The 15587-nt window shown below is 34.3% G+C and overlaps 1 protein-coding gene across 2 annotated transcripts in view; it reads right to left on the bottom strand.

The window, feature by feature from the left end:
- Positions 1–282: 282 nt before the first annotated feature.
- Positions 283–15587, bottom strand: part of LOC143246575 (complement C2-like) — a 31356-nt gene continuing 16051 nt past the window's right edge. The window contains exons 7-12 of one of the 2 annotated variants that reach the window (XM_076493520.1): positions 12121–12292; positions 11820–11975; positions 7499–7749; positions 6211–6403; positions 3239–3458; positions 283–743 (exon numbers count right to left, since the gene is read on the bottom strand). In XM_076493520.1, the coding sequence (XP_076349635.1) occupies positions 542–743; positions 3239–3458; positions 6211–6403; positions 7499–7749; positions 11820–11975; positions 12121–12292 (1194 nt within the window). In that variant the 3' untranslated portion in view covers positions 283–541. The remainder of the gene's footprint in view (positions 744–3238; positions 3459–6210; positions 6404–7498; positions 7750–11819; positions 11976–12120; positions 12293–15587) is intronic. The other variant, XM_076493521.1, reaches the window with a different exon arrangement.

Below are 15587 nucleotides of genomic sequence, written 5' to 3'. Positions count from 1 at the left end.
ATTATTTTGCATTGCTAGCCTACGGTGTATGGATTTAGGACTAACCTAAATCATCTAAACTGAGCGAGCTTCGTGAGATAATATTGGGGTTATGGTCCACACTATCGTTAAATGTGATGGTGCCAAACTGATGAAGTAATGGATATAAGTTTTAGAAGTAAGAAGAAAAGAAAAGCATATTCAAATAATTATTCTCGTTACCAGGTTAAGGTTCTTTCTATCTCTGAGTAGGTAGCGTGCTCTGATCAGAAGCTAATATAGACAATATAGAAACATGTAATATTTAGAAGAATCAAGTAGTCTTTATTTCTAATGCTTCTTGAATATTAATCTGTTGTATACCAGTATCTTAAAGCTTATATAAACATTGGATCTGACAAGAGTCCAGCAGATCAAATTTATGCATGATAGGAGATCAACAGCTAAAAATAAAGAATAAGAAATGAACATGGAAGTTTATAAACACGTTAAAAGTTAATGAGATACCAAATATACACGTTTTAACTGCTCGGTTTTACTATAAATAATGAAGAGTGCTTAGTCAGTGGTTTTTCATACAATTTCCAGTTTCTTCGGTTATCCATTTCACATAGTCGTTTACCTTTGTAAATACGTTATATGTCGCACATTTGTTTCGGTATGTAACAACACCAATCACGTGGCGAAAACCAGTTTCGGGGTCTTCAGCTATCAAAGGGCTGCCAATATTACCAACACATGTGGCATCTCTGTTGACTGGAGCTCTGTTAGTGGAGAGAAAAAAAAGTTTTTTTTTAAAATAAACTTTTGCAGTATTATTTAAAGTACGAATAACAACCAGTTTTGGAAAATTGAATATAATTTCTCCAAATATATGTATATATATATATAATGTTGTTTTTGTTAATACGTTTGAAAGAAAGGGCTTTTAAGTGTAAGTTTTCATTGTTTATCATACAATATACTGTTTGTTTATCACAGCAGATAGAAATAAAGCTGTCCACAGAGCCGAGAAATTGTATTGTAATCGTGACTGGAAAAATGTTGTGTTATCACGTGGAAATATGAATTACAAAATACATACAATAATATTCTACAATATATACAGTAATCCTTTTCGAGTGCACAAAAAATACCATGATTCTCAACTGAAAAACTAATTCTATTTACGACTGAAAATATAACCTTATTTGTTGTTGAAAACACAACTCCATTCCCAAGAAATAAAGCTCTAATATCCTTTGATTTCTCTCAGTGGATTCCGCAGATAATCCGATGTGGCTTTGTTATCAGAAAAACGCACACACACAAACACACTCTAATATCCAATGAGAAACAAAGTTGTGTTCTCGAGTGAATGAAATGCACGTTTGGTATTGTGTGAAAAAGGAATAATTTCGTTACGTTTAAGAAAACAAAACATTTTTCTTTGAGCAAATAAGAAACTTTTGTGAGAAACGCTGGTTCATAGCTGAGGACATAACAATGATTTTCCAATAAGAGACAAGAACGGGCTATTCGTGGGCTTGAAATGAATTGTTATGTAGAAAGTGAAAAACAGTACAATGTACACAAATAAACAAGAATTGGCTGCTAGGAAGAGGCAGCAAAATACGAAATGTTAATAACTTTGTTAATGAATAAATTATTCTTTCTTCTCACAGGAAGTCCATACGCGACCTCTAACGGACAAAAGACAAACTAAGACTATTAAGGAAAAGAAAAGAAACGGCTAAAAGTTGAAGCAATGCACATGCGCAAATGGAAACCTTGTTACATAACTGTAGTTCCAATATGACGTACAGATTAATCAACTTCTTCGAATGTATTGAGTCTTAATCCGAGCAGTTTGGAGGCCAATGAATTAAAAATATTTTACTCATTTTCGTTAATTAGTAGTTAATAATAATTTTATTATCTGTTACGCACGTGCTCATCTACCTTCTAACAACATCCATGAATAGCAGCTGGTCAATAGATATCGACCAGAGATTTGGGTTCTACAGCAGAATGTACCCCTCACACGTACGAATACCATAACGTAATTCCTATTGAAAATGTTCAGAAAGCTGTGATATAATTGAACAGATTAATTTTTTGCACGATATTTGAGAATTACAGTCACATGCCAAGGCATCTGGTTGCGTTTGAACAATGCTTTTCACTTTATATATATATAAATATATTCATACGAGATAGGGTTTTTCTGACGGTTTCTTATGGTTTGTAGATGACAGTACGCATCCAACAATACATTTTTTCCCTAGAAGCGTCAAATTAAACATTAAATATACTTGAAATGTGTGCCTAATGATAATTTTGAAAATAAATAAAAGTATCATAATTTAGCTGTGATCGCATTCATGGACACTGGTCACTTTATTGGCTATTTCTTTGACCACTGTGTTTTTTTTTTTTCAAATCGATATAATTAATAAGCGGCCCGGCATGGCAGGGTGGGTTAAGGCTTTCGACTCGTAATCTGAGGGTCGCGGGTTTGAATCCTCATCGCACCAAACATGCTCGCTCTTTCAGCTGTGGAGGCGTTATAATATGAGGGTCAATCCAACTATTCGTTGGTAAAAGAGTATCCCAAGAGTTGGCGGTGGATGGTGATGACCAGCTGCCTTCCCTCTAGTCTTACACTGCTAAATTAGGGACGGCTAGCGCAGATAGCCCACGTGTAGCTTTGCGCGAAATTCAAAAAATAATTAATAATGACTATTGTATATACCCATAGTGTTATAACCAACTTAATGCGTATTTCACACGCTGGAAAATATCTGATTAATTAACCATATTTCGTAATATATACAAGAATATCGTACAGTACTGTGCTAGACACGTAAGTAGCAAGTTCTCTTACGCTGACATTAAGGTAGTAGTGACCTGTTCTAATTTTCGAAAGACACATCATAATAACATTACAATTTGTATATACCAATAACAAAAGATGTGATTGAGGTTATTACCAGTGTTATTGTTATGTAATATTACATACACCACTGATAAACAGATCAAACATTGTCAGTTTAAGTGTTATACATCATAACGCTGAAAGAAACATGTGTTTCCAGGTAAGTGACAATATTGTGCTTACGAGTTATACTTAAAACCACATTCACAGGCGAGATGTAAAATTTACTTGTGAGTGGAAAACCAAATAACTTCTTTATTAATGGGAGAGAGAATTTTCTTTAAGATTTCATAAATGTAAAAGAAGTCCAGGTTATATAAGGTATTCGTCATTATAACTTACTCGAATCCTGCGCAGAACATGTGCGAGCTCACAGAAATGTCTCTTATCTTGTCTTTGCATATCCAATGATCTGCAAGACGTAAATTTGCTGTTGACAGTTTATTGTTGGAAGTTGCAGCCGTAACTCCGTAAATGTCCAAGTTCTCTTCAAACACTGGAGTTCCCCAACCGGCAAGTTCTACGCTAATTCTCATATTTTCCGACAAGGGAAGTAGTTGCTCTGAACGAATAATAATAATGATAATAAACGGATAAAGTATCAATACACTAGTATTTAAACAATTACATAATTTGAATTAATTGAAAATGTCGTACATAATTCAGATATAACATCATACAGGAGTTACGATTCTGGAGTCACAGTAAGAAATAGCCACTTATTTGTGTGTGCGACTGAACATATGTAATACATCTGAAAGACATCACCAAATGAAGGTAAATCCTCAAATGTCACATTTAAGGGAAGAACTTATAATATTATCTTGAGTCCACTTCGTAAAGGTTTCACCATGGACCTATTAGCAGAAGGTAAAGTTTTTAAGTTAGAAAATGCGAACGGAGAACAAAAGAGTGGTTTACCGTACTGTCTCCATTTTCTTACACTGAAATTCCAAGAAAATATCTGTCATTAAAATCATTCCCTCAGTGTCCAATGGAAGATCAACGGCACAATGTTTTAAGCCAATCACATGTAGTTTTGAAACTTCAAGCCAATCACATGTACTTTTGAAACTTCGTTCGGGCTATACAACTAACAATGTTTACCACAAAATAGTTATCACTTGTCTTCAGCGTTGTGAGGCATACTGTTATTATCAAAAAGTACATTAGCAAAGGACACGATATCATAATAATCAATAGCACGAAACACTACATGTAAAAATTGATGTCTTTACTGCAGCTAATTTACATGGATTACATACAATGCATGAAACCATCTAGTTTGTACTTCTTCCGGGTGTGAATGCGTTCGAAAAGTATTAATCAACGTCGCTATTGGATTTGAACTAGGTAAGGTATTGGAGGCGGGTGCTGATAAATAACTGTCTTTCTTCTTTCAGTAATAAGAAGTGATTTCGTTTGAACTTTTTTGTTTGAACGTGGTTATACTTGATAATTAAATCGCTTCTTTGTCTTTCAAAGACCTTTTTTTTCAGAAAATCTATAATCGTGAATGAAGATCAGGATCACGAGTGATGGTAACTTCTTATCCATTGTTTACCGTGAATAAGGTTAAAGTTATAAGTGAATGGTAACTTCTTATTGATTGTTTACCGTGAATAAAGTTAAAGTTAGAAGCGAATGGTAATTCCTTATTGGGCCCGGCATCGCCAAGCGTGTTAAGGCGTTCGACTCGTAATCCGAGGGTCGCGGGTTCGAATCCCGGTCGCGCCAAACATGCTCGCATTTTCAGCCGTGGGGCGTTATAAAGTGACGGTCAATCCCCCCATTCTTTGGTAAAAGAGTAGCCCAAGAGTGGGTGGTGATGACTAGCTGCCTTCCCTCTAGTCTTACACTGCTAAATTAGGGACGGCTAGCACAGATAGTCCTCGAGTAGCTTTGCGCGAAATTCAAAACAAACAACTTATTGGCTATTCATTGTGAAAGAGGTTCGGATTTATTTTAAGTTTCTTTTCCTTTTACTTATACAAAAGTAGGATATTAATCTTAGCTGATGGGTCGCTAACACTCGTGTGGGTGATGTCCTTACTCGAGATGAGGTTTAATCGCTTCATCTGAGCTGATAGAGCTTACGTAAATCATATTTTGTTTTTAAGGGTTTAAATTACACTACAAATGGTAGTTAAGATATCATGAAAGGCAGGGTACTAACAAATATTCGAAGCTAACTTTACCATGTAAACTGTATAGTTAAATATTTTGAGATACGACTTTAGAGTTTTGCACTATCACATTGTGATGGAAAAGATCTAGTCCATCGGTTCCAAAACTCCTCTAGTCTGAGGTCCCCTTAATATGAATAAAACAGTTCGAGTCTTCCAAACCTATAACTTTACAAATGATGACTGAAAAACAGTGAGGTAGTGAAAACAATAAATGCTACTTTCGACATACTTTATTATTTAATTAATTCAACATAATTTTTTTCAGCTTGTTGCTTATTTAGAATTAAAATGAATTCAACATCTTTGTTTTCCTCCTTTTTTAAGAGCCCCTGAGGGGAGATTCCCTCTTTGTGAAACACTGATCTAGTCGACCTAATAAATTTCCGCAGTGAAATGAAACATTTTGGGAAACAAAAGTTTAAAACGAAGTATAATTTAAAAACTATTAATGTTTCTTTTTTTTTACGGAAAGCTCTTCTAAAGTTGCCATGAATTATGTTTCGAAAACTAACCTAATCCTTTTGATCATTTGTTTCCTTGCATCATGGTTTATTTTGTCTTATTTTCCATCCATTCTACCCTAAAGCTTGTATCTTTGTTTTAGGACTTTCGTTCGAACTATACAAGATCCACCTTCGCACAGCCATCCTAATTTTGAGCTGAAGGGCTAGTGAAAGGATAGACATCCAACATCACCCACAGCCAGCTCTTAGGCTATTCTTGTCTGATTGAACAGAAGGATCTGCCTGTCACACTTATAACACACCCTTATTCTATAGGTATGGCCCACGTTCTAAATTACTTATATTATCGGATATTACGTTAAGACAGAACAACATGAGTCATTTCATTCTAATATACTGCCCCCTTGTGACACAATGGTGTGTCTGCGGACTTATACCGCTAAAAATCTGATTTCGATACCTGTGGTGGGCAAAGCACAGATAGCGGATTGTGTACTGTGTGCTTAATTCCAAACAATCAATCGGTCACTCTACCATGTTTCAGCGTGTTACTCACATTTCAATAAACCAAGCAGATCCTATAAATATTGTATAAAACATCTCCATAGAATGATATATTGAAATACTTTCTCGAAGTAATAAAATGTTTATTATAACGTACCCTGGTCTGGAAGACAAGCGGGACGATAGGTGACGTTCAAAGGGACACGTTTATTTAACTTTATCAAAGCTAAGTCGTGTTCGTGGCTCTTGGTGTAATTTGGATGAATATTAATTTGCTTGGCATAGAAGTTTACTTGTGTTTGATCTTCCTCGGTTAGAACGTTTTCTCCAAGCACTACAAACACTTGTTCCTGAAAAAACGTAAGTGTTGTAGAAATAACGGGTGAAAAACACAGTTTGGATATTTATTAAAAGGATAATTTATTAATTAGCTAATGTCAAACTAACCTCTTGACAGCGAAAAATAATCACTTTGAATTAGTAAGTATGAAGGACGAGAACGTTTTAAGAAATAGAAGTTGAACAGTAATGTACACATACATAGATATATACATACACATATAGGGTGAACCGTGACAGATACTTAAAGACACTGCTTTACTTATGTTTTATAATATGTTTAAAAGCAAGTTTGTATCAAAAGAGTAGCGATCATAATGATGGCCATTTTGAACACAAGTTATCTATGAAAGAAAAGTGTTTTTTTTTATTTCCTTGATGGACAGGATGGTTTGCTATGGCCACACCCTAGATGTGCACTTACAACTGTTTTAGTTTAATTTAAATGCATATATATATATGTACAGGTACTATATTTTTAGTATGATCTACCTATGCGGTTACATCTGTTTCAGTCTAATCTATATAAGCAGTTACAACTGTTTCAGTTTAATGTATATATTCAGTTACACCCGAACCAAGATAGTATATATACATACAACTACACCTGTTGGTTTAATCGTTATATGTAGCTACAACAATTATTATATTAAACATAAACAACTTGTTTTCAACCTTAAATGTTTATGTTTTTCACTTCAACACTTTCAAATTGCTCACATTTTAAAAGACGTTAGAATGAACATATTTCCAACTTAATCAATACAGATTTAGTGTGTGCGTGTGTTTTATAGCAAGTCACGTCGGACTTTCTGCTGTGCCCACCGAGGAGAATCGAGCCCCTGACTTGAGCGTTACAAATCCATAAGACTTAACGATTGTCCCACCGGAGGACACAGATTTAGTGATCTCTAACGTAATATATATGTAATATTTTACGGTTCAAATATGTATCGTTTATCAAATCGCCCATACATTACTGCTTTAGTGATACCATAGCGATAACTTATGTATATGTTAATTTATATTCAAGTGTATGCCTTATAAAACATAACTGGCTATTCTTATCACTAATCGCTAGAGAGATACGTGTTTTAATGTTATACCGTATCCAAGGCTACAATGTCTCTTCTATCAAATGTATATAAACAACTCGCTGCCGTGAGCACCCACTGGTCACATAACAGAACTCCACCACAAAGTCCTATTTCTCCCGACATGTTATTTTTTGCCATCCCTATGTTTGTGTAGATGGCAGAAATCCATGGCCAATCACTTAAAACGTTTGTGTTTTTTTCCTGGACTTCCTCATCCTTCTTTGGAAGGTAACCACACTTCTCTGGCCCTGGTGGAGGAGCTGAAGACAAACCACGTGGTAAAATGAGGACAAACATGTGTATGTTTTATATAAATAACATAAATAATTATAATTATACAACACAAACGAGGTAAATGCCCTGCGACTGATTTTTTTTTAATATGTATATAGTTTGTTATATAACGGCACAAGTTAGTGTAAGTTAGCTTGCTGACTTTTGTGATGGTATAAATACTACATATGTAAAGACGGCTGGATGAGTAGAAAAAGCACTATATTGAGGAGCGAACAACGGTCATCGTCAGATTCACAAAGAAGAAAGAGGTAACTGACCAATAGCTGACCACATTTTTGAAGGCGGTTGTGTATTTGAGTGTGGAAATGTAGAGGGCGTGCTTAGATGTTGGATTATATTTATTAATATAGTTATAAAGGTGTTCCTTTGTATTGGTTTATTTTGGGCTTGAGCTGTTGTATAAGTAAGACTTTTTTAATTTTGCGTTTGTTTATGTTTGATTCTTCATTAAGTATATAGGTGTTTTTTCTATGGTTATGTTGTGTATATTTGATTTGCAGTGTTCGAAAACGTGTGAAGGTGAATTTTTGTATTCTGTGAATCTGGTTTCCATTTTTTTACTTGTTTCTCCAATATAGAAGTCGTGGCAGTTATCACATTGTATTTTATAAATAATGTTGGTGTGGTGTTTGTCAGTGTAGTTTTTACATACTATAGACCTCAGTTTTGTGCCTGGTTTTTGAATAAATTTGGTATTAACTGAGATGTTAATGTTGATGAAGTATTGTTTTATTTTGTCTAATCCATCGTTAATTTTATCTGGTGAGCATAGTTTTATGGCTGTGTTTATTTGGTTTCTTAGTATGTTGAGTTTTTGTTTTGTTTCATGTGCTGAGTCCCAAGGAATGTATAGTCCAGTATGGGTTATTTTTCGATGGATTTCTGTTTTGAATTGTGTGTCAGTTCTTGTAATTTTGAGGTTAAGAAATGATATTTGATTGCTTTCTTCCTGTTCACATGTGAAGTTGATGTTGGGATGTATAGAGTTAATGTGACTGAAAAAATTGTGTGTTCTGTAGATTTGAATCCTGCAATCGTGTCGTCTACATATCTGTACCAGTATAGTGGTGGATGTAATGCTGTGTTGATTGCTTTTGTTTCAACTTGTGTCGTAAAAATATTGGCTGGAACTGGTGATACTGGGTTGCCCATGCTTAGGCCATTTGTTTGTATTTTATTGTGGTTGTTGAAAACGAAGTTTGTCTTCATCGTGGTGAATTCTAAGAGGTTTGATAGTTCGTTACTGGGAATGTCTATTGATGGGTTAGGGTCTCGGATATAGAGTTTTAAGGCTATCTTGCAGGCTTCAGTGGTTGGGACTTCTGTAAAGAGGGATATAGCATCAAAACTGGCCATTAAGGCTTTATGATTAAGTTGATTAAGGTCAGATTTGAAATTAAAAGAGTCTTTGATGAATGAGCTGGCTGATGTTACATATTTAGAGAATGCCCATGCTATGCATTTACCAAGATTGTAATTAAACGATTCATATGTGGACATTATTGGTCGTAATGGACAATCTGGTTTATGAGGTTTGGGGATGCCGTATATTTGTGGTGTGCGTGAGTCGGTTTTACGTAGGTAGGAATAAAGTGTTTGTGAAATTGTGTTGGCTTTTTTCATTTGTAGTAGTATTTTGTTCAGTTGCGTCTCGTGTGTCTTTGTTAGATTTGTCTTTATTGGTTTAAATTTGTTAATGTCTTATAGGATGTTCTTCATTTTTTGGATGTATACATTTGTGTTCATTTTGACTATAGCGTTTCCTTTATCTGCTTTTAGAATTTTTGTTTTTGTCTTGTTTCAGGTTCTCAATGGAATTAATGTCTCTTTTTGTAAGATTGTTTTTTAGCTTTCTGTTTTGTGAAATTATGTTGATGGTTTTGTGAGAAAATTCTTTGAAAACATCGTTTAAGATGTTGTTTTCAAGTGTGTCTGGAAAATATAACTTTTTAATTTTTTCTGGGAAGTTTGGCTGTTGGATGTCAATAGAATTGTCGGAGATGTCTCCTTTGTGTTGGTTGTTTTCGGTTGTTTTTTTTTCTTGTTTTTGTTTTCTGTGGAAAGTGTCACAAATCTCCTGGCTAGAGAATGCCAGAATCTAAACATGTTTTGATTTCTATGGTTGGAATGTACCTAGGTGCTATTGCAAAGTTGAGTCCTTTGTTAAGTAGATGTATCTTGTCTGTGTTTAATTGTCGGTCGGATCTGTTAATTATGAGGTTAGTCAGCGGTTTGTCGTGTAGGTGTCTTTTCTGTTGTTTGCATCTTAGTTTATCTAGGATTTTGTTGTCTCTGTCATTCCTAGTATTGATTTGGTTTATGTTTCGTTGTATACGGCCGACAAGATCTCGTTTAATGCAGCATGCCAGTTGATGGTCTAGAAAAACTAAAAAACTACACTGACAAACACCACACCAACATTATTTATAATATTAGAGAAACAAGTAAAAAAATGGAAACCAGATTCAAAGAACATAAAAAGTCACCTTCACACGTTTTCGAACACTGCAAATCAAATAAACACAACATAACCATAGAAAACACCCAAATACTAAACAAAGAAACAAACATAAAAAACGCAAAATTAAAGAAGCCTTACTTATACAACAACCTAAACCCAAAATAAACCAATATAAAGGAATATCTTCATACCTATATTAATAAATATATCCAGCATCTAAGCACGCCCTCTACATTTCTACACTCAGTTACACAACCGTCTTCAAACATGTGGTCAGCTACCGGTCAGTTACCCTTTCTTTCTTTGTGAACCTGACGATGACCGAAGAAGGTCGAAGCGTTGTTCGCTCCTCTACGTAGTGCTTTCTCTACCCATACCAGCCGTTTTTACATATATATTTTTCTCTACAAGTGGGTTTTCTCGTCATCACTGATTAGAAGGTTCTAATATCCAGCTATAATGCTCAAGCCATATTTTAGCCATTTCTTGGCAAGTTTCACTCAATATTTAATGTATTTGTTCTCTCTACAAGTGGGTTTTCTCGTCATCACGGGTGCAAATACTTATATGTTACTTTGTTGAATTGTATGACAGTACAAATACTGTTTTAGTTTGTTCACTTGTATGACAGTACAAATAATTCGTTATATCTTAGTTTATTGACTTGTGCAACAGTACAAATAATTGTATGTTAGTTTACTGACTTGTGTCACATTACGAATAACTGTGTCCTAGTTTGTTAACTTGTGTGATACTACAAATAACTGTGCCCTAGTTTGTTAACTTGTGTGATACTACAAATAATCATGTCAGTTTATTAACTTGTATCACATTACAAATAACTGTGTCGTAGTTTGTTAACTTATGTGACAGTTCAAATAATCATGTCAGTTTACTGACTTGTGTCAGATTACAAATAACTATGTCCTAGTTTGTTAACTTATGTGACAATACAAATAACTATGTCAGTTTACTGACTTGTGTCACAATACAAATAACTATGTCCTAGTTTGTTAACTTGTGTGACAATACAAATAATCATGTCAGTTTACTGACTTGTGTCACATTACAAATAACTATGTCCTAGTTTGTTAACTTGTGTGACAATACAAATAATCATGTCAGTTTACTGACTTGTGTCACAATACAAATAACTATGTCCTAGTTTGTTAACTTATGTGACAATACAAATAATTATGTAAGTTCACTAACTTGTGTCACATTACAAATAACTGTGTCCTAGTTTGTTAACTTGTGTGATATTATAAATAACTATATCCTTTGTCACAAATTTTGATCTGAGATTGCGCTAAATAAAATCGTATTCGCAAGCCTGAGAATTACATTAATAATTTGTTGACGTTTCATTAATTAATTTAACTCATGTGAAATCAAAAATAAAATTTATATTTCTTATTTAAAATTATTTCTTCAAGCAACAGTATCAATAATTCGATTGTTCTATTAAAAGGTTTTCTTCCCTTTACACAAATTACATACAGTAAACTCGTTCGTCCAAATGTTAGGATAGCTTTAAAATAACATATTTAGTAAATAATGACAATATTTTACCTTCAGTTGGATTATTTTTGATAAACCAGAGGATATTATCAAAGTCTTCAAACTTTTGAAGCTGGAAGTAATGGTGTTTTGAGGGTTCCGAAACCATTGCTCTCAGCCTCTGAGGGTTGATGGTTGTGCCAATTCCAATAATAAATATTTCAAAATCTAGAAACGTAAAGATTATTCGTTACATATACAATAATTTATCGAAGAAAAATTGAGTCAACTTTAATGTAATCGATTGGTAGAACCGACTTCATAAACGAATAAAATCTAAGTTTATTGGAAATAAAAATCAATCAGTAAATACCCTTTCCCTTTTTCAAGTTGGAAATATACTCTTCTGGAGAAATATCCTGGTCAGTCGGTTCTCCATCAGTTACCAGGAATAAGGCTCGCTTGGCTTCCTTACGTAAGACTGGAGTAACATCAACGAATACCTTAGAAAATGCGTCCCCCATATCACTTCCACCTCCAGCAGGCTGCGAACAGAGAATCAAAATCTCTTTAATTACTGGTCGAAACGGTAAAACTATTTAAAACACATAGTTTTCAACAATATCTAAAATGCTTTAAGTACTATTCTAAACCATAAAACTAAGTAAAAACACAGTTTTCAACAATATGTAAAACGCTTTAAGCACCAAACGGTAAAACTATTTAAAAACACGTAGTTTTCAACAATATCTAAAATGCTTTACGTACTAATCTAAGCCGTAAAACTAAGTAAAAACACAGCTTTCAACAATTGTTTTGCGTCACCCGACGTTTACGAAGTTGAAGTTATATATGAATTCATTAATCTACCACTCGATTCCGTCAAGGAACATAGGGCCGCAATCACTTGCGGTTTCATGAACAGGTTGTTAGCCCACTGCACCGAGCCGTCCCTAATTTAGTAGTGTAAGACCAGATAATTTAGTAGTGTAAGACCAGAGGGAAGGCCGCTAGTCATCACCACCCACCGCCAACTCTTGGGTTACTCTTCTACCAACGAAAAGTTGGATTGACCCTAACATTATAACGCCCCCACGGCTGGGAGGGCGAGTATGTTTGGCGCGAACCCGCGACCCTCAGATTACGAAGCGCACGCCTTAAAGCGCTTGGCCATGCCGGGCCCTATAGTGAATTAATCAATATATATATTTGCTGCCTTATCAAATTAGTTTCACAGATTATATTAGTTTAAGACATTATATACCGTTAATTTCCTTGAAATGTTAAATAAACACACAGATTTTTTAAGTATTTTTTATTTTAAAAGTTTAGATCTCGGGTCAGCTCGATTTATTATTCAGCATAATTGTAGAAATTGGATACAAAAAACAATGTTCAGTAATAATTTATTTTTAAATTACATGAACATTAAATGTTAGCTGGTTATTATTTAATGTTTTATTTATTCCAGTAGTTTTGTACTTTAAGAATGATAAAATAGACTAATGATCTATAAACTTTAGAACCGTACTATCAATCAGACGAAAGTATCTGTCCCCTAATTGCACTGTGATACGTTTTCGGACTTACAACGCCAGAAACAGGATACACAGGGCACAGTCAGTCCATCTTGAAGTTTGTATTCTAAAGACGGCTGGTATGGGTATTAAAACTTGAATTAAAGTAGATTACAGAATAACGTTTTGACCTTTTTAGGTCATCTTCAGATTAACAAAGAAAGTTTACAACTGACTGTTGCTGGGTGCATGCCTTAGGGACGAGAGTGTAAACGGATACGAGATTATAGGGGACGTTGCAGTTAGATGTTAGGTTACTAATTAACATAGGCATAGAAGCGCTCCTGTATATTCCTTTAACTTTGGTTTGAGTTCTTGTATAAATGGGATATTGTGTAGTTTTGTGTTTAACTTTAAACAAACAAACGAAAAGATCTAATAAATAGTACAAGCTTTGGTCGTCCTCTTTATGTGTTGAAAAAAATTATATTTGTAAGAAATTTTTGTATATTTCAAGTAACCAACAGTTAGACACAGATATTTTTAACCGCGTCCTAGTGGCTTATAGAATGTCTTTAAATTTTTGTTCAAGTACAAACTTTTAGCTCATAGCTCCATCTCTTACCAGATTTGAGGTCTAATTACAGCCACAGCTGCTAAAGATTCCCTTTTGTTTTTCTACCAAGTACAAACTTTTATCTCATAGCTCCATCTCTTACCAGATTTGAGGTCTAATTACAGCCACAGCTGCTGAAGATTCCCTCTTGTTGTTTTCTTTCAGGTACAAACTTTTAGCTCATATTTTCATTTCTTAACCAATCTGAGATCTAATTACAGCCGCGACTATTGAGGGTTCCTTCTTGTTCTAATTTATATAATTTATGGTAATTTAGTTAAAATTTAATAAAATGATAGTCAGAAACAGAAAAATCTTATTTGTATGTAAAAACGACTGGTTTGGGTGGAGAAAAAATTTTATGTAGAGGAGCGAACAACGTTTCGACCTTCTTCGGTCATCGTTAGGTTCACAAAGAAAGAAAGAGGTAACTGACCGATAGCTGACAACATGTTTGAAGAGAGTTATATAACTGAGTAAACCTGACGATGACCGAAGAAGGTCGAAACGTTGTTCACTCCTCTACATATAAAATTTTCTCAACCCAAACCAGTCGTTTTTACATGTATATTTTTCTCTACAAGTGGGTTTTTCGTCATCACTGAGAAAAAAACTTATTACTGAAATATTTGTTCCCATAGATTTTATTATCAGCTGTACTACAAATATGCACTAAAAACATTCAGAGATAAATTTTGAAAAGTACATAAACTAATAAAGTTCATTTATAAAGTCAGCTTATGTGCACAAAAAAATACCGTGTTGTTTGATTGCTAACATTATTAGAATTGTTATCATTCTATTCTATACAATAACGTACATTAGAATTTAAAAAAAAATTAACCACTCCTAATTATAGAATATTAACAGCCATGGTTGTCGAAGGTCATTGTGGACTATTAGAAGTCATGACTGCTGAAGATAATTTGGACCAACAACAACCATGCATTGAAAGGTAATCTTTGACAACTAGCAGCTTCATCTAGGGGATTTTGAATCTGTTTTACTTCATCATGTAGTAGCCTAAATTATCCCCCCCCACTATATTACATTACACTGAACACTCGGTAGCACAGCGGTATGTCTGTAAACTCACTCTGCTAAAAGCCGGGTTTCGATACCTGTGATGTCCAGAGCACAAGTAGCCCATTGTTCAGATCTTTGCTGAGTTCCAAACAAGCAAATAAACCTAAATAAATTCAGACTTGTGAATAGCCTGATGACATTTCGTCAAATTAATTATTCAATATTATACGGCGGGCCAACTATTTAATGATTACATATGCATGCATAAGCAATCATTAAAAATAGACACATATGTTTAGAAGATTCTTTTCTTTTTCAACAGAGAAGAGACTGATTTGCTAACCCCAGCTATGATGATGAGTTTTGAATGGACAAAACTTCTGTCCACAGTATACGGTTTGGCCAATCAGAGAACGCAATAAGCTTTTACGTTTAGAGTTTCTCTTTTTAATTTCAGCTCTGCTGAAAAGGTAAAATAAAAACTTTAACAACTCTCGTCTGGCAATAGCATTTGATGCACATCGAGTTTATTAAATGAAAATTATACGAATGCTTAAGGATGTATTTATCATGCTAAGTTAAACAGATAACAATAGACTCCCCAGTATTTTGTAACTAGCATTTACAGTTTCTAAACCTATATAATAAAGACATACAAGTTACTAAACAACACAGGAAGAA

Source organism: Tachypleus tridentatus, chromosome 3, assembly GCF_004210375.1.
Source record: "Tachypleus tridentatus isolate NWPU-2018 chromosome 3, ASM421037v1, whole genome shotgun sequence".
Taxonomy (NCBI): Eukaryota; Metazoa; Arthropoda; class Merostomata; order Xiphosura; family Limulidae; genus Tachypleus; species Tachypleus tridentatus.
The sequence above is the reverse complement of the archived record's forward strand: the minus strand, read 5'-3'. Positions and strand labels throughout refer to the sequence as shown.